Genomic DNA, 27,702 nt, shown 5'->3' with positions numbered 1-27,702 from the left:
AGATGCTGACGCGTATCCATGCAGCTGGAAACCTTTTTTTGCGAAAAGGTGAAAATCCAAAAAAAAATGTAACAACTCAGAAATGGAAGCAGTAGGAGGGAAGGAAGGTATTTCATTAGCGGCGGCAAGTCGGTAGCTGAGCTCAGCCATGAGATGCACCATGGCAACAAATGTCCCGATACCACGAAATGTAAAAACTAAAATTATTCTCCGACTGTTCCTGTCAAAAGTCCATTGAGAATCTGGATTAGACGGTAAATTGACACTGAGAGCATCCCTGGGTGCCAAGAGGAGACTAGCTTTATCTCTCCATGACTGGAACAACGGCTCATAGATCGCTGCCTGTTCTCTCTCGTATAAACCATGGACATATATTTGTTTAAAATATAGATATGAGCGCAGAGAAAATGTCAATTGAAAACAAGCGAGCCCATCTTTCCTCCCCTGAAGCATTGGGGTTTGAAGCATTTGCGCACAGTTCAGGAGAGGTTATCGTTTCCAGTCTTCTCGTCTAATCTGACATCTATAAACTTACATTATCTGACACCTGCAGCTGCACACATGCCTTTAAAAAGCCAGCGGAACAGTTCTGACTCGGTGCCATTTAGGAAGCAATCACAGCGAGCATAAATGGACCACTGACCCCTTTGGCTTAATCCAAAGAGGTTAATGCATTACAGATGGAACACTTCCAAGCACTAAAATACAAGGACATTCTGCTGAAGATTTACTTTCACTGTGAGCGCTTGAGTACACTATCTTACACACCTCAAGACTCGGTTATCCAGTTATCCAAAATTGCAACAATATGCTTTTTTTTATCATCTTTGACTGCCTACTTACACATTGCATGAGCACTCAAACACAATAAATACAACTATTTACACTCATCATGAGGCTGGGACCTGCATGTACTACCGGATGCCATTACTGCCACTTGGGGCCAAAGCCGACCAATCAGAGTGAGGATAGTGAGACCACCAGGCTTGCAATGCACCGGCGGAAAACGTTTGTTATCCCGAGGGATTTGATTGAATAAGGTCCTTTTCAATTTGTGACAAAACAACAGCTAACTGTACGCTTTGAGCATAGAACCAACCAGACGTTAGCGACGAGATATAAACAGAGCTACAAGGAGAGCGGGTATTCAATTCCCGTATATAAAAGGTGGGCAGAAGTGTGAACGCTATAGCAACTAAAAGCTGATATGTCGATGTTCAGAACTGTTTTTTTGCTGCAACCAAAGTGGCAAAACATATAAATTCATATATGTTCCCGCAGTGTTTACATCATTGTCCCTATTGGCAGCGACAGTAATAATAAACAAAATAAACAATGTGAGCGTCTCGCAGTGCTGTCAGCAGCACTCCCACATATGCTGACGCATTCACAGTGAGCTTAAGCCTTCATCCACAGCAGCCTTGGACAAACCACTCAAGAATCATTTCCATTAACAGAGAGAGAGAGAGAGAGAGAGAGAGAGGGAGAGTGACGGCTGAAGCAGGAGTGTATGTGGAGTCAATAGAGGGCTGCACAGTGCAGCGAAGGAGAAACATATACAGTGAAGCCCTGCGAGGTCCGTGACGTTTAAGCTGTGGGAACAGTGAGGGGACAAGGGAATGCAGTCGGACGGAAGGGAGCGACTGTGTGTGTGTGTGTGTGTGTGTGTAGGAAAAAGGGGTCACAAGAGGAGGCCAGATGGCACAAACTAGACGAGATGCATATGTGTCGAGACAGGAAACACAGAGATATTCACAGTGAATAAACAGGGGAGGCACACACGTGGGCCCTGTCCCCGGAGCCGGGTGGCTTCGGTGACAGGAGACGTCAGGCCGGAGGGAGGAGACAAAGGAGCAGGGGACCACTGGAGCTGTCAGCCACCCTTTAGTCCGAATATATATAGCTCTTTGTGCCGCTGGGAGAGGCCTATTTGTTACTAAGGAACAAGGCTGTACACAAGACTCCACTTCTAGATGTAACGCCCACAGAACGCAGTCTGACGGAGCCGTGAAAAACGCCATAGAAAAAGGTGTTTTTCCTCTTTTCAATTTTGCGTTCATTTTACTGGCAGCCGTCACATTTGCCAGGAGATATTGCCTCGCTTTTGTTTTCAGACTCGCTGGCTTTTCCCTTCACGGGGAAAAATGTCAAATAATATCTTCCACGCTGAGGGGATTATTTGAGTTGCGCATGCGATGATGAGTCACGTCCAGGCACAATGATATCCTTACATAATTTAGGGCACTCAAGTATTCTGTTTGTTGACTTGCCCTGCATTTAAAACAATCCTTATGAGGTTTTATCTAAATTATGAAACACCCAAATGTGAAATGCTGTGATATGCTGATTTAAGCTGAAAAAAATCACTTTCTTCAATTGTTTCCTGCAGCCTAAACAAGTCCAGTCTCATATATTTCAAATATTGTCTCTTAATCCCGGTGGAGTTTCAAGAGTTGAGCCGTTGAGTGTGTAATGTTTAATACATTGTAGGATTGTATTGTTTTTCATCATCTTTTTCCTGCATATTCTGCTTACTTTTTTCTTCCTTTCTGGTTATGATACCCCTTCAAAGATGTATCTCGAAATCGTCTGTGCTCAGCTGTGGGTTATCGCGCGTGGGAGGACAGAGCGGAAAAGTGGAGGAGGAAATATTCCTCTCCGCTCAAGAGAAGGCGAGGGGTGGCTTGCATTGCATTCTGGGCTTTTGAGTCTGCTGGTGCTCAATAAACTGGTGCCTTTGCCACCTCTACGACGTAAGCCTCCGCGCTCCGGGAAATGTTTGCGCTGCCAAAATGTGGCTCCACCGGAAACATCCGGACAGGTTGCCGGTTGCCGGTTGCCCACTTATCCACGGGGAGGCAGATGAACACACAGCTGCCACCGCGGGACTGCAGAGAGGCAACTGCTGTTCTTGCAACACTACACCGTGGATCTGGAAGCGCTACGTGTGGCGCAACTTCCCTCGGCCCTCGTCAAAACTTTTGAAAAAAAATATAATTGAACCCAAAATAGATGCCCAACTTTTATCAATCCGAAGCCAAACACCTCTACTATTCATTATTCCACAAGTTATGGCCCCAGAAACCTCACAAAAGCAATATTATTAATCTTGAAGAGGGTAATTTATTTTATCTGGCACGTAAAGATAATTAAGCTCGGGGGGGAGGGGCTCACTTGTTGCCGCCTCACATGTCTTGGCGTGATTCCAGACACTCTGCATTGATGTCAAAATGCAGTTGCTCACCCAATAAGACAACCCGCTATTCTCGTGTGGAAGCAGTCATCTGCATTTTGCAATATCACGGTTCAGATGCATTTGACTGCATTTGAGCAGTATTGACGTGTGGTGTATATGAGGCATCTTGCAAAGCCCATGCCTTTGCCATGTCTCCTGTTTCTGTACCAATACAAATTCTCTGTGTGAACCGTAACTAACCTTGGGGTTTCATTCAGGCTGTGGAGAGTTCCTCGAGTGGAATGAAACCGCCTCTTGCTAGAATCCGCAGCGGCCACTCAGACTGAAAAGCAGGGCGGTCAACTAGTCTGCTATAATGCTATCAATGTGATTTTAGGGCCAGCTGTTCGAGCGCTGAAGTGAAGGGTAAAAAAAAAAAAAGCACATGGAAAAATGGAAATGATTTCAAATTTGATTCGATACAGTTTTTACAAAAATAAAACGCTTCACTAGCTCGGTGCCAAGTGTTTCTTTCAATAGGCCAATAAAGTGCTCGCTAATGCTTTGGGTGACTGCAACATTATAAATATAATCCATGATGAGCTAAAATTTGAGCTATTATAATATTACAATAGTTATGATAATAATAAACATTCCTGCCCACGGCATTACGGCTTTATAATAAGTCATCGCTTGCCAGATCCTCTGACTGATTAGTCACTGTATATGTTTATGTTTATGTTTATCCACACTTCACATATTTCATACATAACTTGCATTTTTGCACTCTCCTATTGTTTGTTATTGATTGTTTATTTACACCTCACACACTAAATATACACATACATACTTGCACTTTTGCACTTCTACTGTTTAAGTTTAATTTAATTCCTAAATCAATACTGTGCTTTTCTTTCATCCCAGATATTTTTATTTTATTTTTATTTTACTAGTATTATTATTGTATATATCTTTAAACCCTGCTGTTTTGATATCTTATTTTCTGTCTTTAAATTGCTGCTGCTCGACACCAAATGTCCCCTTGGGGATTAATAAAGTATATATTCATTCATTCATTCATTAATATGTCTATTCTCTTCCTTCATTGTGAATCACTTCATGCTGCCTTCTTGTTTGAAAGGTAAAAACACTAATTACGTTATCATAACTATCACCGCGAGGTTGGCATGGCACTGAGGCTTCCACTATATAATGTGTGTTGTTGTTGTAAAAAAAAATAGATAAAAATGGTTCCATGACGTATGTTTTTCCCGAGTCAGTACTTAGATTTTGGAACAAGTTCGCTCCCCGAATAAAGTGCCTCTAGGAAGTCGGAAAGTTTTTGACTCATAAGCTGGAGATGTTTCACATTTTAGCCCGGAAGATGAGATCTCACGAGGAAAAACACTAATTTCTTTCTTCTTCTCAATAAAAGGCAGCGAGTGGGCGAGCGAGCGCAGTTCAATATGATCTGATTACGGCGTCTGCCGAGGAAAACGCACCGGCAACAGCTTTAAGGTCTCCGTCCTTTGTTTCTCCATCTTTTCCCCCCCGTCACTGTCAGTGGACACGCTGGCAGTGTGTCGGGCGCACTGCGGCCTGCCTGGGGGGACGCTGACTTCCCTGCAGCCGTTCCCTGTCACAGTGGCCCATAATTGGCCCCCTGCTTCTCACCAGAGAGGGGCGTTGGTGTATGTGTGTCGGCGCCTGCGCGTTCCCTCCCTTCCGCCTGTCAGGTTTCTGGGGTGACGCACAGATCCACGGGCGCGGAGGAGCCTTGAACCGCTCTGAAGACATTCTGTCAGCTTAGAGTTGCTGGGAACTGCTGAGATAGTTCAATCTGCAGGCTTTTTTTTTCTCACAAGGTTAAAGTTGGGGGGTGGGGGGGTGTTTTCGGGGACGGATGTGCCATATTTAATCGCGGTGGAATAGAGCAGAAATAATAAGATGTACGCGGCGAGATTTGGCCCCCGATGGTGGGAATGTGAGACAGAAGAACAATTTCTTTGCTATCAGTTGGAAATGTGGGCCCGAGTGAAGCGGTCCGTACCAAAAGTCCTGGCGTTAACTCGAAGCTCCAGAGTGGAATACGGGCCGATAGCTCAGCAAGCAGGATTCAAGCTGGATTCAAAAAGTGTGTCGTCTGCACGGAAAACACAAACAGCCCGCTAAGCTGCAGGCGAGGAAAGTACGGCGGGCACATTAGGCAATAAATCCACACAAACCTTCACACGCGACACCACCACCTGACTCAAACACAACCGAGTTGAGTGGGAATCAGACCCAACAGTTTATAGGGGAGATCCACAAGTATCCATTGCATGTAGAAAACTATTTTAAAGGTCAAAACAGCTGCTGTACCTCCACACATATGATCATTTATGCCTTTAAAGCAGCTATAATTCATAGTTTGTTGTGATTACAGCTAAAGCAAAAGACACAAATCTTTGTAATTAGTTCCCGTTAAGATTCCCTCCATGATGCGTAATCGTTCCCGCTTTCCCGCGTCTATCTACACGTATCGCCTCTCCCCTCTCTCTGCTCCCCTGGGGTCAAGCATTGGAGGTGCTGCTCCAGCTGACAAGTGAGCCCCCCGGAGGAAGAGGAGGAGGAGGATGGTGATAGCACAGACCTGTGATGTGTCCATCCTCAGGAGAGGTGATGCTGACAGTGAGAAGACCTATAAGCGGCGCTGCTGTCAGATTATGCAGCGGCCCCGAGGCACAATGCACTGGGGGGGGGGAGTGCGGTTGTACATGTGCAATGATAACTGGTGAAACGCTGCCATTCATGCCGAGCTCCAAGGATTTTAGGAGGTTATTGGGAATACAGGGTGTGTCGCAATCTGAACTTTTTTTTGGAGGGGAATTTTAAGTGAGAGGGGGAAAAACTGGAGATATTAAAGATGATATCAAGTGCTTGCTGAGTGACTGCGTGTACATACGTGTGTGTGTGTGTAAGGAAAGTGAAGGAAAGAGATATAGCAAGATAGAAAGACAGAGTGAGTCATCACAACACTAAACTTTTTACAATACCTCAATCTGTGCCGGTAAGCACACCGAGTCATAATTTTAACGGGGCTGTCAGCGCGGCGGCATCAGTTTAGTGAGGTCGATGCAAAATTTAATTAAGAGGAGCGCGCGGTTATCAAGAGCACCGCTCCGCTCGGTGTCGGAGGACTGCGGGATGCGAGTTGTAATCTTTCTTGATAGCGATGGCTTACATGAAGACGATACTCAAAAGACGGGACGCAACGGCACGCGATGTTTTTTTAAAACGCTCCGATGTGTTATCGTGGGAAGAGTTTAAATAAGACTAACGAGCCACGAGGAGCAGTTACTCTCCAATGGTGATGTACGAGGAAAGCATGTTTTGGGGCCGGAGCCTTTTCCTTCATTTTTTTTTATTTTTTAAAGAGGTCATCGTTCATCGTTATGATAAGCGACTTTATGGATGTTGAAATTTACGAGACGGCGTTAAATCTATAAATGAGTCTCGTCTGGCGTTTCTCACTTTGGGAAACACCACAGATTGTCATGATTGTGGAACTCAAATGTTGTTTTGATGCAGAGATGAATATTTTAGAATATATATTCAGAAAATTCCAAAGACCACACAATAAATAATTCATCAGTTATTCCCATAACTAGGCTTCAAAGTTTCTGGATCCTGCTGCTGACCTTATTCAACTTCTTTAGACAACAGTAACAAAAAATATTCTAAAGGGATGAGAGTTATTGAAGTGTTTTTAAGGCAGCCGCCATATATCCATCGCCTGCTGGTAGAAGCCTGAGGTTCACAGGCTAATCTCTCTCTCCAGTACCAAACCTGCCACTGAACACTTCCACGATGATCCACTCACACGGGAGGCTCAATGTCCGACGGGGGCAAAAACAATTCACCGTACATTTTTGGCTTCCATGCATTTCCACAGACGATACCAGGCCGATAAAAAACTCACTTGATCTCAGATTTTATGGCGAAGCTACCTTTTTTTTCATTTCCCCTCTTCCTTGCTGCAAGAACTGAAGTAGAAAGGCCCTTTAATTAGCTAATGTAGGTTAAGAGGAATGATTTACATGATGTTTAGTGCACTGTCAATCACCAGCGACGGTGGTAGTAGGAGTGTGCAGATGGAGACGGACAGAGATGTATGAGAAGGGAGTGGGGAGTAGGCGGATGCAGGAGACGGGAGCAATTCAGAAATAGACGCACTGAAGGAGAGACGGAGGTGGGGACTCGAAGAGGCAAAAATAAGAGTGGAAGCGACGGCGCGAGAGTACATGAGAAGAGGAGGAAGAAAAACCGAAGGGGAGGAGAGCCACGGCAGAGATTACAGATTCGCACGCAACCTGTTTTCAGCTGACGCGGGGAGAAAACGCTACATTGTAGCTGCGCATAACGAGACCACTGGACCGTCATTAAAATCCCGAAAAAGGCCGCAAGACAAACCTGACTGTCGGCCGTTGTCGCCCCCCCAGAGAAACGCGCCTTGTTGAACCTGCTCCTCTTCTGTCAGCACTTTCATAAATAATTCACCGAGCACTCTGGTGGCGACGGCGCCGCGGCGTGTACCGAGCCTCTCCTTTTCCCTCCGCGTTTATTTTTATTGCCCCCCCCCCACACACACACACACACACACACACACAAAACAAGACGCGCTCATTTGCATAGTTTGAGGAGAGGTCAGAGGGGGATTTAAACTTTCGACACAGATTCGAGCGCCGCGCTTGCTGCAGGTTGCTTAGCGCTCCAAATCCCAATTCTTAGTTTTTATATTTTTTCATATGGAAGAAGAGCCCCCTCCCACTCCTATCACCTCCATCTCTCACACTCCCTCACAGGTTGCACAGAGGTCCCCGCTCGCTGCTCCATCTCCATAATCATCCCTCAACACTGACATCACAAGCGAGTTAAAGTGACACGACAACCCCTGACGCGACAAGTGTGAAAGAGAAAAAAAACAGCGAAACAAACAAAGCAGCTGTGGGTATTTACTACGACACACAATGTGTTAATTATTGTTGGGTGTCAGAAAGGAGCAAAGGGGTATAATCAGGAAGTAAAAGTTGTGAAATTGCATTTGTTTGTTTTTCACAGCATCTAGCATTTAATCTACATTAGACGAGACACGTCTTTTATTGTTGTGCAACTGTGATTTTTCTGATTGAAACAATACTTTTTCTCTACTTCGTGCTTTTCGGGGACCAGCCCTCGCATTATGGCCGCGTAAATGCCAGTGACATCACCGGATTTCTATCCTTGGTGCTAATACTGACACTAGACAAGCAGCAAGCGCATGCTCTTGCAGGCTGAGTTTGAGAACGGTACCCTGCGTAAAGAAGATGAAAAGCAGCACCTGCTGTTGGAGAAAGTCATCTGTAACTACACGCGCTGAAACTCTCAGTAAACAGAGTTAATCGGTACTTAATGCCACGGAAATATCACCTTTTTCCGCCTGCTGCATCTGGTTCATATCTGTTTGTCTCCACATCCACGGAGAGCAAAGAACAGATTGAAGAGCTTTCTAATACAGTGGGCACAAACATAAACTTGGATGCCTCTGCACTGCATGTGCATGTATAAATATATATACACACACGTTTTCCTTCTCATTTGCGCGATGCCATCTCAGAGTCGTTTTAGAGTGATTTAGAGAGCCGCGAGGGCCTTGAGAGGGAACAAAAGACGACACAAGTAAACACTTTCCACACTGCATGCACACAACCACCGCGCGATATACATTGTAGTTGTAGCTGCATATTTAAAGCAGAAAAACACAGCAGCAACACACTACATAACAGGGCCATGAGGTATGTCAACCGGCGCATATATACACAAAGAAATGTAACACACCAATCGTTGCTCAAGCCTGCTGAGAAACGACAGCACTGGGAGAAAAAAAAATAATCATGGAGGCGTGGAGGAGTGAAATGGAAACGTTCTTGCCGAGGTGTCATCTGTGAGGTTATTCTTTGCCGTGGACCCGGTTTTCACAAAGGCTGAATTCATAAATTTTTGCAACCTGTTTACCGAATCCGACAAGCGCTTTGCCGGAGTATTTACCAATCTGCTCGGAGGAAACTGGGTCCATGATGGCTTTATCGGGCGGGAAGGGAAGTCACTGGACCGTCCTTCCTCGCTGTCCTTGCTCCCTCAGAATGCATCCTTGCATCCTCTGCACACATCTCCTCCTGCAAACTGACCCCGCCCACTAGCATCCCTCTGCCGGCTTATCTTCGCCCTCAACACACCGCCTTTATTCTGAAGGGTTGAGGGAAAGGCGAGGGAAAGGGGGTTTGTTTCAGTTTAACTGTGGACAGCTGGTATAAATCTTTGAACTATGCATTGTATTCGGATCCAAAGCCTTTGCCTCGGGATGTTTGGCGCATCACTGCCACAAATACAGAGTGAGGTCGACCAATGATGTCGGGTGAGAACTTCTGGCCCGCAGTCGGCATTCCGGAGACGCCTGATGGGGTTGAGATCGGGGCTTTGTGCACAACAGTCAACGCCCACTGTGACCAAAATTCCCAAAAGTTGGACGCAGACTCATATCTTGAATATCAGGAATACTTGTGGCTGGCCCTTGATCGGAAGTACACCAAATAATATGCTTTTGTTCTGCAGTATCACACAAAATCTGTGGACAATGACTCATCAAAGGGTTCTGGAAGTCATCGCACGACGCATTTTAGATTGGAAAAGACAAGTGGGCCATGTCAAATTGTCTGTGTTGTCTAATATCTGGAACAATAGGAGGTCCATTAGGCACAGACTTGACTAATTTAATCGCGGTATATGATGAAGTGAGAGACCATTGAAGACAGAAGAGCTGGAAATTATGAGCATTTACCGCCATTTCAGCTGGAGAAAGAAATGTGCCAGATCCTTTGGTGCGGTTTCAGTGTGTTTAAAAAAAAAGAAGAGAGAAATAAATGTCCCCCTGTGTCGTAAAAAACCGAGTTATTCCTAAATGTGACATTTCATGTTTGCGTGTTTTCTGTAATCACCCAGAGAGAGGTGCAGTGTGATGTCTAAGCGCTGACATTTGCATATTCCCAGTCGCTCTCTTTGATAATCATTTATCAAACTGATGAATGGTTGTCATATTACATGTGATTTGTATAGACGCGTCTGAAACAGACTCTTTACAGCAGCGGCCGTTCAATGACGGAGTAAGGGGGGAGGAAGAGGCCTTATTGGTGACTGAAAGGTAATTAGTATCTTGGTGTTCCGTGTATTACACGAGCGAAATATGTTTCGGCTGCTAATGACGAGCTGCCGAGTGAAGAAACCGCAACTCCTTTGCCGAGCTGTTTAATAAGCGGGAACAAAGAAGGGAGAATTATAGCGGAAAAGTAGGAAATGAGGAGTTTAGAGGCAGACCACCGGCATCGAACACCCCAGAGAGTGATGCAAGAACTTAATAAAGAACAAGGTCAACACGCAGATACACAGGACCCCCCCCCCCCCCCCCCCCCCTCCTCCTCATCCTCCTCCTCCCAGGTCGTATTACAGTAATGTGTTTGGACAGCTAGCCTCGTTCCTCAAACATGAGCTCATGCATCCCCAGTCGGAGCCCCGAAGAGCCGCTCCGCTTTTGCCACGCAGCGTTCACTTCCGTCAAAGAACCGCACAGTGTCCTCTCTCATCAGCCTCCCACTCCGCAGACTACAGTACCACAAATCACTGGTTCCTTTCTGTGGGCGCGTGAAAGGCCTGTTTGTTATCGGGTCGGAGGTCTCCTCTGCAGCAGAACGCAGACAAACAGCGACGGGGATTTGGTCCGATTTCACAGTAGAACGGAGGTGACTGACAACTTGTGAGATTCATCCCCGGCGCATGCTAATGGGGGATTGGAATGTGGCAAAAGAAATGAATTGGGTCTCACAGGGCTCATGTTTTTTGGTGAATTGCTTTGAACTATTCTTAAAAGGAAATCCCTCAAGTCATGCTGTGAATATTTGCTGCGGCATCAATGGTCTTTACTCAAGTGCACTTTAAGAGTGTTTCCATACGCCGGTTGATGTGCTCTTTTGGAATTAGCAACGCCGTTTATAACCTAGAAATAAAGTTGATGAAGAGACGTTGACCGCTCGGACCAAACAATACAAACTCAAGGTCCACTTACGAGCTTAGTCTGGAGCTTTTGACTGCGTGGTGTTCAATGTTTCAAATGGTTTATTTAATAAGGGCACAGTGCACATTAATAAAAACATTTCTGTCAATAGCAGATTGAGTCAAATTTTCAGCTACAAGTGGTTAAAAAAAAAGTCCCAGCAACTGAGATCTGCGAGTGAAGACCATGTGATAAACTCAAGGGCTTCAAAAGAGGACCTTGAGTTGAAATTCGTGAAAGAATGCTAAAAAAAAGGCCATATTTGGCATATCTTCTTTTGACGAGGCCATTTTCTTGCACTGTAATAACTTTCTGAAAATATAATAATCACTGAATAGTTTAATACGGCATTTAAAAAAGTGTTTTTTTTAAATATGAGTCAGAACATACTACATGATTGTAATTATATCATCAGGTTTGTATTACATCTCCGACATTTTCGGGTTATTATTACATTATTGGATGCTACACATTTAAGAATATCCACGCAATGGAAACACTAGTCCATCACATTGCATTGTTCCACCTTATTGGGAATTCACGCTGGGATTGCAACCCTGAAAGGAAACATTGTGACTATTCCAGTTCACCCAAGTGCCGCTGCACTTAAATGGGTGTCAAAACAATTCCATTCTGTTCCAGTAGTTCAGAAAGTGAAGAACAACCACTTCAGGACGGCTTCAAACTCGAGACTATTACTGGATAACTGGACTGTTTTTGCCCATGGGGCGGAAAACCCCTCAGGTGAATCCCTGATCCTCCTTATCTCGTCTCTCAGCCTCTCCAACCAGGTCTTATCGCCTCATGGACAGTAATTAACAGGAATTACACAGGGCTCCTATCTGCTGAGCCCTTTCCCGTTTAGGGCCTGTCTGCTGGGAGATTACCACTGGAGAAGGGCTACTCCATCACGCAACTGTTGTGCGGTCGTGCCAAGCTCGGCCACAGCTTCGGCCACTTGTGCAGACGGAGGCCACGTCGGGTGGCGGGATGGATTCCAGGCACTTACCAATAAAAGAATGGCTGCTATTTTATCCGTTTAAAGGAGGTAGAACACCTTAATACCAATGTGTATAAATGTGTCTCAAATAAGTGCTTATTAGGATTAACAAATTGCGCCATTACATTCATACTCTATCTAAAATGTTTCACCTCTGCTTTAAATATTAAGGAGATATTGGCAGAGTTAGCTAATTCAACTGTACCATAAAAATGATGCCTTTGGGTAAATTGGAGGTTTGTGAGCTGCATAGTTCCATGTCTTCCAAGACTGTTGCTTGGTTAATAGAAACTGAACTTTTCACTTCAAACAAATCATGCATAGTCACCCACATAGTGTCCACTTCCAAGAGGAAAAATAAAGAATGCATGAAAAGATGGACAATTGTCCACAACACCTCTCTCTCTCTCTCTCTCTCTCTCTTTCTCTGCACATTCTAAACAGGATCCTTGAGAAAAGCCTCTCTACTTCTGTTTCCCTGGCAACTGGCATGCATTGGAATTGATGACATCTCCTGATCGCCCACTTACTTTGCACTAAAAAACGCTCTCCCAGTGAACTCCGCCAATGCCAATTCCCTCGCGGAGAGATGACGGCCCTTTTCCCACAGACGGAGGGGAGACGAGAGGCTTTCCATTTGACAAACATGCACGAAAAATAAAAAAACACTTTGAGTTTGTCCATCCGCGAGGTTGAGAGAGGACATTATTTCAGGAGGACGCCGCCGATGTTTCTATCTTTAAAGAATTCAACATGAAGGGTCTCTATAATTCATGGTCTGCTGAGTGCCTGTGGGGAGATTTGTAAGTCTCACCTACCTATTTGAATCGGGGTCTCCGCATGACTCGCTATCTTTTCAGCTCCAGCTCGAAGCTGCAAAACTTGTTTAAGAAAAGAAAAAAAAGAGTAAAACTCTTGTCCTCTTTCAGACCATCGAGTTAAATGTCTTTCGTCTAACGGCGTCCCCGTTTCTCACACTTTCATTCCCTCCCTTAATTAACATAGACGGCCAGCCAGACAGCTCCGGAGGCCAGAACCCGTCGCAAGCCCGCTCGCTGTCACCTTGTTACCGCCGTAATGGGTTCAGACGAGGTCCCCCTGACACAGGAGAGAGGGGAAATGAATTCATGAAGCCCGGCCTTGCGTGCTTTCCACTTTGCCTTTGTCTCCCTTTGCCCTTCCTCCCCTCCCACATCCCATCACCTACACAGCCTTGTTTAAACGGTTGGCACCACACAACAGAGAGAGCATATTCGACATAATCGCCGATGCGCAAATTCATTCAGCTTCATTAAAAACCACACGCACGCACGTGTGACGCCCGACGGAAAATGAACAAACGCGTTCCTGCAGTGTCCATTAGAATCTATTCATTAATTCCGAGCCGCATTTCATCAGCTGTTGGTTTGGGAGGCATTTGCATCTCGACAATAAAAATGCAAATACTCAAAAAGCGTTCGCTAGAGTCAACAGTGCGGAGGCGCCCATGATCACTTGTTTAAACATTCGCTTCAAGTGCCGATACCTTCTGCAGCCTCGGTCGAAGAGCTGGATGTCATGCATGTGAGCAAGAGGCGAGACACTGAGCTGTCAACGCAATTACGGTGCTCGGGCACACACAGCGACTCCATTCTGGAGGCCCGAAAGAGGTCAAGGGGCATATAAAACGGAGCCTTTTCCTCTGCTAGCAAAGACGGACATAAAAGACATCAAAGAATGTCCTTTGTCCGTATGTCTTTAAGGCTGGATGTACACAAAAACAACCTCCTGTGGGAAAAAGGTCCACACACACCAACACATTAGGAGGGAACGGCGTGTGAAAAGCAAAAAAATAGATAATTGCCATGTCTTGGCTTGAAGTTAGCAATGATAAACAATGGCGCCGATCGCTCAAGGTCATTGCCGGAGCGCTCGTCCCGTCTAAATTACATTTAAAACCTGCGATCCTGACAGCCAGTTCTCCAGTGGCCCAAACAGTCCACCGCGGACGAGTGTTTCAGGTGCTTCATTGTTCCCATTATAGATTCGGCGCGCTGATTTGTTGGTTAAATCCCATCAATTTGGTGACTCCATTCTGCAGATTTCTCCACTTCCTTTACCCCACAGTGAATGATCCCGAACCCCGCCCCCTTTGAGCCCGTCAAAGGATCCATGAAGCCCCACTGGGTCGTCAGCCAGCCAATGTACTCATCAATGCACTGATCAATTGTACACGTTCAGCATGGCCGTGTGATTGGATAATCCGCGCCTCACTGTCTGACGTGTATGTGTGTGACGGAATCAATACTACAAACAACATAGGTGTGTGTGTGTGTGTGTAGCTGAAATGCTAACTCAGTAAATGTGGGGAGCCTTCAATCCTAATTCAATTGACTTACTCGTTTGAGAATGAACAAATAGTGGACTTGGCGGTCTTTGCTTTGGAAAGCGTGGCGTGTGTGTCAGCATGCGACTACAGTATATTTGTATTCTGCAGCCCAGAGTGCCGTGGCCACTTGATCTCCTGTCCTCATGGGTGAGCAGCGTTTAGGGTCACTTAACAAGCGTGCCTGGAGGAGGCTGAGGAGCGGCGACCTCTCGATGGCGATCTAGATGGGTGCTTTTGGTCAATCATCAGTCACCCCGAAGCACACTTGGAAAGGGGTTAAACGTCCCGACGGAGGTAGCCCACACGCGACAAAGAGAAAATAGGTCATTTAAATCACTCAATTATAGATGTTGACATTGCATGCGCATTGTATAGCTTTAAATGCCCGGGATGACAATTCCATGATGTGAAATGTTTTTTAATCCTTCCCCCTCCCCTCCGCGCTGGAGATCAAAAGAAATGCTGGAATTGCTTCCCATGGCACATTGGAAATGGTTTTCTGACAGTGTAATACCAAAATCATTTACCCGGCTGCATTTGGCTTTTGCTATGAAATGCAGAGATGTCGTTTTCTTATTTTGTTTGATGTGCCTGAGCCATAACGAGAGGGTCATTTAAATTGTGTCATGTGGCTTTAAATGAAATACTGACGCATGCTTTTGACGTAAATTAATAACATCCAGTCGTGTTGCTAAAGCCTTGTATTTTGCATGCGTACAGCAGCTGTGATTTATTAACACTTATTGCCAAAGGCTACATGATGGATGTCGTTTCTTGCTGAAAAAGTCGGATTCAGAGAACGAAGAAAAGGAGGAGAAAAAAAGGTATGGTGAATGTTTAGCATTACCCTCCTGGTTGAAATAACACCCGTGCCAAACAGTTTCCTTCCAAAACTAATCTCCTATTTGCATATTAAAGGCTATGAAAGACACATACAGAACCATAATCCTGAGCTGTCCTTGTGTTTTTCAAGACCAGGCACTCAGTGCACAAAAAGGCGACAGAGAGCCTTTAGAGAGCGTTGCGAGCAGCAAAAGGAGGCCTTTTAAATGGCTACATTTTTGTAATCGCCGAGGGTGGCATGCACATTAAACATTTTAATCAGGCCATATTTGAATTTCAAAGCGCAGCAAATGAAAGGTGTTGGAATGGGATTTGGACACTGGTTCAGGGCTGGAACTGGGTGGTACGACTCACCAACTCGTCAACAACCAAAAAAGGCTTTTCTCCGAGGTCCTTTTCCCAGCTGTTTTGCCGGATGGGTTTTCATTGGACGAGCAAATAAGCCATAGATTGCACGTAAACTCAACAGCTTAATGATTGCCTATAAATAATCACCGAGGTCGCTTTTAATTAATTGTCTTTGCAGGTGCGGAGAAAATTGTAAGGTCAGCGCCCTTGCAACAGTGGCGTTAATCATTCATCAAGCTATTTAATCGGTAGCTCTTCCATCATCTGATTTATTGATGGGAAGCGATAGCATCTTCACCACTCATTAGGCTCTATGAGAATGAAAAAACAAACCCTCAAAAAATAAATAAACAAAACCTACTTTGTCAAACAGCAGCTAGCAGACTTCACAGTTAAGCTACGGGCCTCATTACACACGCTCAGAAGCTAGCACTTCAAGAATCAAACTTAATTGGCTGCCTGAACATTGCATTTTTATACAGCAATTTATTTTAAGTGTTTTTGATGTCGAATGATATACGGAGGGGGGTGTACGGTGGGGGGCTTCCGTGAGAGGTTGAGCGGAGCTGAACAGGCAAAGGTTGCGGAGAGATGAGAATTTCTAATCTTGTTTTTGGAGCGGTGCGATTGTGTGAGAGAATGTGCTGAGAAGGCGCGAACACTCGGGGATGGCGAGGTCGCGGTGTGCCGCGTTGCTTGGCTACTGGCGGCACACAGAGACGCAACGCCTACGAACATCTGTACTGCCTCTCCGTTAGCGGGAGATGCTAACGGAGATGCTAACAGAGCTCGGATGTCACAACGAGGGCAACATCTACAGTGCTCGTCTTGTTCTGTGATGACAGTCTCCTCTCTTTTCAGGACTGGAATCTGCCATGTTCTCGATCCATCTTATTTACGTTCCACAGGTTAATAGAATCTAATCGTTTCTGAAGGCCAGCCGGGGCTGTAAAAGCATTTCATTGCTGTTTGACCCACAGCTGAGAACTTTCCACATTTACAGGGCTGCCACTTTACGTCATATAAAAAGAAATAAATGAAAGACACTTCTTGTAAATGACAGATGATGGTGCCCCCCTCCTCCTTTCCCCCTCAGGGAGACAAACACACACTCCTAATGCAGCACCTCTGTACATATGTGGGTTTCATGGACGCAGAGATGCTGCGCTGTGATTGGCTCATAAGAGACCGGAGGGAGGCTTATCCCTGGGAGAAGCCTCGGAGATGACAGTGGAACTTAATTAATATGTAGAATTTATCGATCATTGCACTGCAGGGAAATCAACTGCCACCTTTCTACTATTTTTTGGGCCCCCGGAGGATCGTAAATTAGGGGTCTTAAATATTTCAACCATCAAACGCAAGCAATAAACATGGCAGGGAAATATGCGACGGAACTTCACTGTAAATCGTGCCAAATGAAATTACAAGGCATGCTAACAGGGAATATTTGAGCAGGAAATCCGAGTGGATTTTTAAAAGCAAATTCGTTGCATCTTAATTAAAGTAGCATTCCCCTCCCTAAACGATAGGTAATTTGGCTTTGGATAAAATGGCATACTTTTCTTGTGGAGGGAATACAAGGCGATTCTTGGCTAATTACAATAAAAATGCTAAGCAGCAGGATCTGAATGGGACCCGCCTGTATCTGCTGAACAGTGGTGAGAAAAGCAGCCAGGGCCTGGAGAATAGAGTCAACCTGGTTGGTTTCCAGAACTCCTGCAGTGCGTCAGTCTCCTGCAACCAACAAAAGCGCACTCCTCGGCAAGCAAGCTTACATCCTTTCTCCCTCGCAAAAAGAAAAGGGGGGAAAAACTGAAAAGCCCCAAACTTGGCGGGACTCCCACGAGACCTGAGAGGATTCACTGTGCCTCCGCTTGTTGCGAAAATAGGTTGATTGTGCTTTGACCAATCCCAGTTTGACTAAAAAAAGAATGTACGGAAAAAGGAAAATGTACAAAGGGAACAAGAGAGCAGTGTTTTTTGTTCGTAGCTGTCAATGAGCGACAGAGAGACTGTGAACAGGGAATGAACACAGTTAGAAAGGATGTGTTCAAACTTTCCCATAAAAGGCGCATTGAAAAAAGGCCGCATGCTGAGAGAGAGAGAGCTTGACAGCCTCATCAAATGCGACGTCGTATAGGGAGGCTTCCCGCATTCACAAAACCTCTCCAAGTGACCGCGGGCTCATTGTGCGGCGCCGGGCTAATTAAAAATCGCAATCCTTCTTTTCACGGTGGGCGACACTGAAGGCAAGGAAAAGGCCACAAACTTCCCATCCGGTGACATTTCCTCGTCGTCTGAATTTTCGCAGTCGAATCCTAACAAGCAAATGATTGGTTTACGGGGTCATGTGTGTGTGTGTGTGTGTGTGGGTGGAGGTGGATGGAAAAAATGACGTGAAATGATACACAGGCCCAATGTACGCTTGGTAACCTGGTGAGCGCGAGGGTCATGTGACAGACGGAGACACTCGGAAGAAGCTTTGAGAACTCGCTACTACACTGGAAGAAGTTAATCAGAGTCAGAGGCCACATCTCGGCACGTGACCCTTGTCTGAGAGGATGAAGATGATGATGAAGGGGCTGTTTGTAGCTTTTTGACAGGCGGTTTGAGATACTAGGTATGAGGTGACCTCTTAACACGCTTTTTCACAAGTGAATGATATTGTGTCTTTAATCCACATGCCTGCAGAGTATTGTATAATTCATTTACTCATCTTTCAACCCGCCTCCTCTATATGTTTATTTATTCATTCATATATGTTCTCATGGAAACAATACGCCACATAGTAACTATACCTATATGTGTAAAGAAAAGATGAAAACCTCAATCAAAAAGAAGGATAGCTATGAGTCATTGGTTATACAATGCATTCTGTTGAACACAGATGGCTAAGAAGCTAATTTATGCTCTTTCTAAGAAAAAGAAGAGAAACATTTATATTCTGCACACCAGCAATGTTCACGGACATGTTTTTTTTCATCTTCAGGCTGGTTATGTTTTTAGAATCCCGGACGCATGAGTTGAAAAGCAGCAGGTGAAGCATGAAGCTAATTATAGAGGCTGATAAAGTCGGAAAATGACAAGAGACAGTGTTGCCATGCAAATCAATGAACTCCCCTCAGAAATCAAGCCTAACTGAGTTGCATCAGTCCGAAACAAAGTTAGAGCCGCAATCAATAGAAGACCAATGTGCTCCCTCCGAGAGTCGCAACCCTGGAAAATAAAAAATAATCGAATGTCTCGGAGATTGCCGGGGCTGAAACTAGTGGAAATCAAATTACCAGTTTGTCTGATTTCTGAATACTTGTATTTTTATAACAGCAGGAGGGTCTACTCAAGACAGAGCTTTTCATCAGGTAAGGATATGAGCTCTCCTTGAGCCCGATCGCCCTCCACTCAACAGGTACTGCAGGTGTGTGACATTAGGATCCGGTCTCCAGCAAACATATTAGGAGGGCGAGTATTTTCACAGCTGCTGGCTTTTGGTAAAAAAAATAAAAACAGGCTCTCGGCTTAAACCAGTTAAAATATAATGATGACAATAACGATTATGGGAATAAGAATTAGCGCATCGCTTTAATTATTCAGGCAGACATCCATCCGACTCCCCAGTGATACTGTCTGGCCTTCAGGAGAGAGTCGCCAATCAATGGCGGCAATAACTATCACCTCGAATGCGCAGGAGGTGGAGGAGAGACGCTGGGTGAAGCAGGAAAAGGCGGGCGAGGCGGCGAAGGGACCAGAAGGGACAGCGGAGCCGTTTAAAAGTGAGGGAGCGCTTTAATTTGAGAGAGGAGCCTAAAGACAGCGAACCGCGCCTCTCGGTTGTGACAAAAGAAATAAGACATCAACATAAACGGCGTAAGAATTGTGTGAAGATTGCTAAACCGACCATTACTGTTTCTGTCCAAATTGCCTCTTACCTCATTATAAATGTGACTTATTTACTTTTCTTTGACACCGTTCTCTCTCTTTTTCTACTCCCACTAAAGTCCCCTTCCTTAAACCTGAGAGCCAGATATTCTTAAATTAAGCAGCGGCCAGCCTTCTCCATGTTTAAATCCTCTTTCGGACTAAAGCTCATTATCAGCCACACATATAATCTCTCAAATTGGTACCGAACGCCCCAGCTGTTAAAGTGGGCTGTATAATTTGCAAAGGGAGCCTGAAATGAACATATTATCTTTCAGAGAGGAATATTAAACTGGAGATAATGCGCCGTATTGTGTTCAATGTCGAACGCCTGCAGACAGTTGCGGTTCCAAGACCGTGGTGAGAAAAGTGAAGGGTTTCCACTAAAAGCATTTGTATACATGTCACATCTTGACCCTGCTCCATTGTATAGCCTTTAAACACCTATGGCCAAAAGATTAGACATTCAGCGCTGCATCTAAAACGCTTTAAAGAGGGACAGGCCGAATGTCACACTTGAAAGCCGCCTGGAAAAAAAGTACAACATTGTGCGTTTGGTTGCATCCTTGTGTGAAGGAGGCCCTTTCTTCACATTGGTGACTTCTCAGATAGAGCAGCGTGTGAAGCTAAATCCTTTTTTGCACATTCTAGGATGCTGCAAAATAAAAATGCGATCAAAAACACTGCTTGATTGGCATGTGTCCGACCCCATTAGCTCCACCCACACTGACAGCTCATTTCCCAAATCTGGATTTCAGTAAACCCAAATCCAAACCAGCCCATGGGCGTGGGACGGCCTCTGGGTGACATCTTCCACAGCTGATGTCTGAAACCCAAATAAATAAAGATGTAATCGGATGCGTCTTTGACACACACACACACACACACACACACAGAAGCACCGGCGGCACACTTGAGCTCTATGCGCCTCAACCTACAGCTCCACGCCACGTCCCCCCCGCTGAGCTGGCAGCCCTCGACATCCTTTCCCCCGGCATTTTTTTCTCAATTTCTGTGGAGTTGTAACATTATTACAGGTCAGGAAACGGGTCACGGAGACACTATTCCGCTCATAAATCAGGCGACTGGTCGTCATCCATCTCCCACGTAGGACTGCGGCACGTGTCCCCGACCTGGAACGCATAGCCAGAGTAACCCCGGTTGTCAAGAGGCCCATATCTGGCACACTTGTTGGGTTCTCTCTCTCGCGCTCCGAGCAGCGGGATGGAAAACAACTCCATGTGGCAAGGCATTTCATTTCTAATAGCATGTGTGTGATCAATCTCCCCCGCGATGAACGGGCCGCGCGGTGGAGGCAATCATTCAACGTTTGTGGCAGGTATGTGGTATTGACCGAGGGGAGATGAACCGCAGGCCTCTCGGTGTGTGTGTGTGTGTGTGTGTGTGTGGGGGGGGGGGGGGGGGGGGGGGGGGGGGGGGGTGTGTGTGATGAGAGAGAGAGAGTCAGAAGGAGAGACAGAAGGAGAGACAGAAAGAGAATGACAGAAAGACAGACAGAGCGAGAGAGACAGAGAGAGAGAGACAGACAGAGTGAGAGAGAGACAGAGAGACAGACAGACAGAGCGAGAGAGAGAGACAGACAGACAGAGCGAGAGAGACAGAGAGAGAGAGAGAGAGAGAGAGAGAGACAGACAGAGTGAGAGAGAGGCAGAGAGACAGACAGACAGAGCGAGAGAGAGAGAGAGAGAGAGACAGACAGACAGAGCGAGAGAGAGACAGAGTGAGAGAGAGACAGAGCGAGAGAGAGAGAGACAGACAGAGCGAGAGACAGACAGAGCGAGAGAGAGAGACAGACAGAGCGAGAGACAGACAGAGCGAGAGAGAGAGACAGACAGAGCGAGAGAGACAGAGAGAGAGAGACAGACAGAGTGAGAGAGAGACAGACAGACAGAGCGAGAGAGAGACAGACAGACAGAGCGAGAGAGAGAGAGAGAGACAGACAGAGCGAGAGAGAGAGAGATAGAGAGACAGACAGACAGAGCGAGAGAGAGAGAGACAGACAGAGCGAGAGAGAGACAGACAGAGCGAGAGAGAGAGACAGACAGAGTGAGAGAGAGAGAGAGCGACCGAGAGAGACAGAGCGAGAGAGAGAGACAGACAGAGCGAGAGAGAGAGACAGACAGACAGACAGAGCGAGAGAGAGAGAGAGAGACAGAGCGAGAGAGAGAGAGACAGACAGACAGAGAGAGAGACAGACAGAGCGAGAGAGAGAGAGACAGACAGAGCGAGAGAGAGAGAGACAGACAGAGTGAGAGAGAGAGAGACAGACAGACAGAGTGAGAGAGAGAGACAGACAGACAGAGCGAGAGAGAGAGAGACAGACAGACAGAGTGAGAGAGAGAGAGACAGACAGACAGAGCGAGAGAGAGAGACAGACAGAGCGAGAGAGACAGACAGACAGAGCGAGAGAGAGAGAGACAGACAGACAGAGTGAGAGAGAGAGAGACAGACAGACAGAGTGAGAGAGAGAGACAGACAGACAGAGCGAGAGAGAGAGAGACAGACAGACAGAGTGAGAGAGAGAGAGACAGACAGACAGAGCGAGAGAGAGAGACAGACAGAGCGAGAGAGACAGACAGACAGAGCGAGAGAGAGAGAGACAGACAGACAGAGCGAGAGAGAGAGACAGACAGAGCGAGAGAGACAGACAGACAGAGCGAGAGAGAGAGAGACAGACAGAAAGAGCGAGAGAGAGACAGAGAGAGCGACAGAGCGAGCGAGAGAGTGAGAGAGAGGATCTTGGATTTCAAGTTTTCAATACCTGCTGAGGTTTCTTGGATTTGTTTGGGGGATATCTCTGTGAACATCCTTTCGGGCCGACATCCCACTGACAACCTCAAGCGGTGTGCAGTCCATCTGATGGACCCTCATGACTCATATCAACGCAATTTTGTTTTCATTGCTTTCGGAATGGAGATAAATTTGTCATTCAGTCGTTTCCGCTCGTAAAACAAAATAACGTGCACCTTCCCTCCCTCAAAGTTCTTGCCGATAGCGTCCTGCCATATTTAACGTCCTTAAATATCAATTACAAAGTCAAATGGCTCGCCGTAATTGAATTTGTGCAGCGCACTGACGTGCCCCGTTAGGAATCACTGTCTCGTCCAATTAGGAGAAGCCTTATTATTGGCCAAATTGCGAGTAGCCCCATTACTGTGTGTGTGTGGGGGGGAAGATCCTATCCTTTAACTGACATATTAATGCTGACATCCTCCCAGACTTGAGCGCTGCTCCGGGTGTAAAGACTGTAAATTGAACACGACTGTCAGGCTGTCCTTGGTTCTTCCTCCTGCAAGAGCGAAAAAGTGAGGGGAAGAATATCTGCTGTGGACCTACTGTAGCGGCAGTAGATAAATACACGGGGCGAGACGGATGATGAGCGGCTGCTCTCTAATGGGAACCAAGGCCTTGTTGCAGTGGCGGCTTTTATTTACAGCTACTCTTCATCAGGGTGACACGCCGGAGCCCTCGGACCATCCTTAATAGAAACTAGGAGCCGACACAGGGTGCTGTTTTCCATTTCCAGATGGGAACACACGTAGGAAACCAGCTTTTTTTTTTACACATATGCACGGATAACAGAATGATGAATTTACTCGGGGCGAGGGTGGTGGGTAATGCATTGCTGGAGCCACTGGGAGACGGTGGAAAGGTAAGCATCATTTGTCTGGGGACTCATCAATGTCGGGCGAAGAAATGGGGACTAATGAGTGCACGGCAGAAGGGAGGAGGGAGGCTAAATCTGTCTCAATCAATGTCAAGGAATATGATTGTGAATCTACAACTGTCATCAGTGTTTCCACACGGGGAACGCGGGCCAGCTCTCAGTTTTGTTAAGGGCTGACTTTTCAGGAATATTAAACAGAAATGTTTCCAGCACTGCGGCAAGTTAAACTTTAAAATGCTGAGGCGACCGATTGGTGGAACAAAAAGCTGAAAAGAGGTTTGGGGAAGAGAAAAGTGACAAGTGATTGTTCAGAATAAACTGAGCTATTGTCCCTGCAGTGTCCACGGGGGTAAACGGCTGCTGGCTGTCCCCGGTTTGCCTCATTAGAAATCAACCATGAACAATAAGGAATAAACTCTTGACAGCCCATTTTAGAGCGGGTTCAGAACCGCTGTGTTGGTTTGGGACACAAAACACAATATTTTTGTTTCCTTACAAATCAGAGGAATGGTAAAAAAAAAAATGGGGAGACTCGGAGGAAATTCACTGAACATAATGGACGTTTCAGCCGAACCCAAAAGAAAGGCGGTGCATTGGAGAGTTTAAATGTTGGCCTTTGTGTGGTTCCTGTGAAGAAAAAGTCAACTGATGCGCCATAAAAACTCTTCTAGTGAATCTCTTTGGGATAAGATGGCGGTGAAGCACCGGAAGCTGCGTTGGAGTAACGGCACGCCGAAGATAACGAGAGGGCGACTACGCCGGCGTTTAGGAAATGCTCTGCATTCAGATCACCATCGGTACCCTCCGATTGCATCCGTGTGAGAAAAAGAATAAATGCATATTTATTACTTCAGAGAGCCCAACGAGACCTTACATGAACTCTCGAGTTCTATTTCACAGCAAATTAAATGCAGCCGTGTCGTGCACAGAAAGACGACGACTCGGCTCTTTTTAGTGCAGCGAGTAACCAAGCGGGTCCTTTCAGGGTTTCACGCACGATCCCTCCCGAGCATCTCGTGTATAGTTCGGCACAAGTGGCCAACAAGGGAGCTGATTCTGTGTTGAAGGCAATAACGGCAACTGAGGACATCTTTCTTTTTTTTTTAATAACCAAGAATAGCAAGTGCAACAGAAATAGAACAACAAAGCTTGTCTTTGTCCATGGATCACTCAAATGGAGGATAGATGGAGGATAACTCCCTTTTGAGTATTCAGAATTGACCAAACAGATTTCCTTATCACTTGTTTTAATATCCAGCTACTTCTTACGCAGTACATTCAAACCACGTTAGCATAGTTGCTCTGCAGAAAGATAGAAGTCAATAGTGAGATTCTTACCCTCCCAGATTTTCCGACATGCCCACTTCTCTAATCCTTACACCAGTCTGTGTGCATTCTGACCTCAAGCAGCTACTGGACACTGATTTACAAGCAGTCCCCGCCGTAAACAGCGCCCCACGATTAAAACCACGTTCTGTTCTTTTGGATTTTACGGATGCATTTCTGTGACATTATTCTGCACACGCGCAGCAATAACAGTCAAACAAAAAAAAAGCACATGCGGGCGGCGCCAGTTACAATATCGTACGACAGAAGCAAACGTCTCAGGGGGGCGAGGGGGGGGCCGGCGAGGAGCGAAGAGATTCTGTCGACATCCATTTGTCCGAATCGGATTCGTGAACACCAATTTCTGCACGGGACAGCAGCCTCAATAAAGCAACATGCCGGCTGGAATGAATTGTACATCGCGGATGCAACACCGCCGACAGTACACAACAATGTAAGAGCATCCAAGAGGGGGAGGGGTTACTCCAACATCTGACTTGATGTGCTGTTTTAAGCACAAATATACATAATTATTCTGTTCGCCCAACCGTTCAGGCCATATCAGCATTCGAACAAAGAGGAACCACAGCAGAGGACAAATGGATATGTTCTCCTGCGTATGCATGCTGAGGCTTAGCATGGCAGATATGCATTGTATGTTTTTGCACTGTTCCACCCCGAGTACAAATGCAGAGAAAGCATTACTCAAAGACGGGTGTTTTGAATTTAATCATCTACAGATAATAGCAGTGCGCATGCAGCATTGTGCAGGGGTTTCTGGAGTTGATGTGTGTGTGTGTGTGTGTGTGAGAGAGCCCAGTGAGAAGGAAAGCAAAAGAGATTGTGGATTCATTGTTCCTGAGGGAGTCAATCAAGCCATTTCATTTCCTTTAGTCGGCTGACGCTTACAAAGATCGTCAACACTGAATTTTGTTGAACAAAAAGGTACGAGTGAAAAACGCTACGTGTTTACAGAGTCTGGAGCAGCTCACTTTGTCTTATTGGAGATTAAATTAGTGATTTGTTTAATCAAATTCAACTCATCCCGATACGCTCCTGAGAAGATCATCCATAAATAATGGCGTTTGATTGAAATGGAATCAATGTCACAGTATTTATTTATTTAATATACATTACAAATAAAACTTTTGCGGCTGCATGACCCAACCAAAGCTGAAATTGTTCAGACCCTGCATAAAGTGGCCCTTCACAGTGTATTATATTACATATACAGTAAGTAGTCCCAGTTGGTCAGAGAAAGCTACATTGCAAAAGATGTTTTAAATAACCCTCTGAAATCTGCAGTAGAAATATGAGCAAATGAAATTGCTAAGTGTTCTCTCATAAACAAAAAGAACCCTGAACCCTGAAAAGCGTTTCTTTTGAAACACGCCCGATACGACACGAGGATATTCACCTCCTCGCCCCCGCTGTTTCTTTCCATTCCATAAAAAAAATGAAAGCGATGCAATTTCAAACTGGCTTTCACTGCCCAGAATCCCGTTTACAGCGGTGCTCTAACTTACAACCAGCATGGCTTCTAATAAAGCCGTACAAGCTAGAAGAGAGGGAACAAAGGACGGAGGTCTAGCTCGGATGGGGTGTTCATTTATCAGCGGACACGTTTCAAATCCTCGCCCCGGGCAATGGCTCGCGAAGCGTCCGATGAGATGGCCCGTAGGGACTTCTGCTGGAAACGCAGAGCAGCTTTTGATGAGCTTTGGGCCATTCCTGCACCTGTGTCTAATATGCATGGGGGGAAAAACCCAGACGCAAGCAGCCACTGGATGAAATAAAACCGCCCCCCCTACCAAAATAATGTTAAATAAATAAAAAGACTGCAAGAGATGTTCCATGTGGATTGTCCCGTTTCCCTGCAGCGATACCCCCCCCTTTATAGAAAGTGATCATTTTTTTGTCTAGAGTGTCGTGTGCTATTAGTGGCTATAACTCGAAAGTCCACAGCCGCATCCTTCGATGCCGAGTGCTTCATGGATCCAGAAAGCAGGAGCTAATGGTTCGCCTCCTCTCTGCAGCACCAGCGAGCCGGGGCTGCGTTCATTGCACCCTCGGGCTGTGTTCGGTATTACCGTGCTCTTGTGGGAACAATTGATTGCGTGGAAGCGAATGGAAACACATATTTAAAAAGGAAAACAAAGCTGAAAACCGGAGGTTATTAACTCCCGTCTGCACCGTTGCAATTCTGATTCCAGCTGCAGATAATGAAGACGGTGTGGACGATTCTGACAAAGGCGATCTGAGCACGTGCAACAGCACAAGGCCGTAAGGATCCCAATGCTGTTGACTGACACGTGATTTGTGTTTTCAAAGGGAAAAAAAGAAGAGCATTGACGTCTTGGACAAGGACTCAAACCTGTTGGAATGAATGTAGCTGTAGCTGGTAATGTATGGGGTACCCAAAGTAAAGTAGGTACTATTTGTTGACATTTTGTTGTTTTTTTCTGAACCGGAACATCATTAAAACAACAAAAAAGGAAGGAAGATATAATAGTAGTGGTAGAAAGAGCGGACTTACCTGAGCCTCTCTTCGACACCACTTTCAGGCAATGGACCACAACGGCATGAAGCAGGATCAGAAGAGGAATGGGAGCTTTCATTTTTTACCAGTCCTACAAGGAAACAAAAGCTTGATTTATTATTCTGTACTGAGACATACACTAAATCCATCCGAAACATAAAAAAAATGAAGGAAGAGATATACGGATGTTGGCAGGAGATGCTCCATCAAAGCTGAAAACAAATTAAAATAAGAAAACTGCAAGTGAGCCAATAATTGCAGAACTTTTACGAGACCTAAGGTCAGCTGGAGAAAATCCAACCCGCCGATGTGCAAATTCCGTTCCCCATGGTGTTGGTCTGCCTCTGCTTTATTTATACCAGCGGCTCTTAAGGG

General features: G+C 45.7%; 1 protein-coding gene across 1 annotated transcript in view; it reads right to left on the bottom strand.

Annotated features, from left to right (window-relative positions):
* LOC306753167 (interleukin-1 receptor accessory protein-like 1) overlaps positions 1-27,406 on the bottom strand; it is a gene marked incomplete at both ends in the record, with an annotated part of 162,849 nt that extends 135,443 nt beyond the window's left edge. Inside the window, one exon of the mRNA XM_079237023.1 lies at positions 27,325-27,406. Coding sequence (XP_079093149.1) covers positions 27,325-27,406 — 82 coding nt within the window. The remainder of the gene's footprint in view (positions 1-27,324) is intronic.
* Positions 27,407-27,702: the final 296 nt, after the last annotated feature.

The sequence above is a fragment of the Taurulus bubalis genome (assembly GCF_910589615.1).
Source record: "Taurulus bubalis genome assembly, chromosome: 21".
NCBI lineage: Eukaryota > Metazoa > Chordata > Actinopteri > Perciformes > Cottidae > Taurulus > Taurulus bubalis.
Note: the sequence above shows the minus strand (reverse complement) of the source record. Positions and strands in the feature narration are given on the sequence as shown.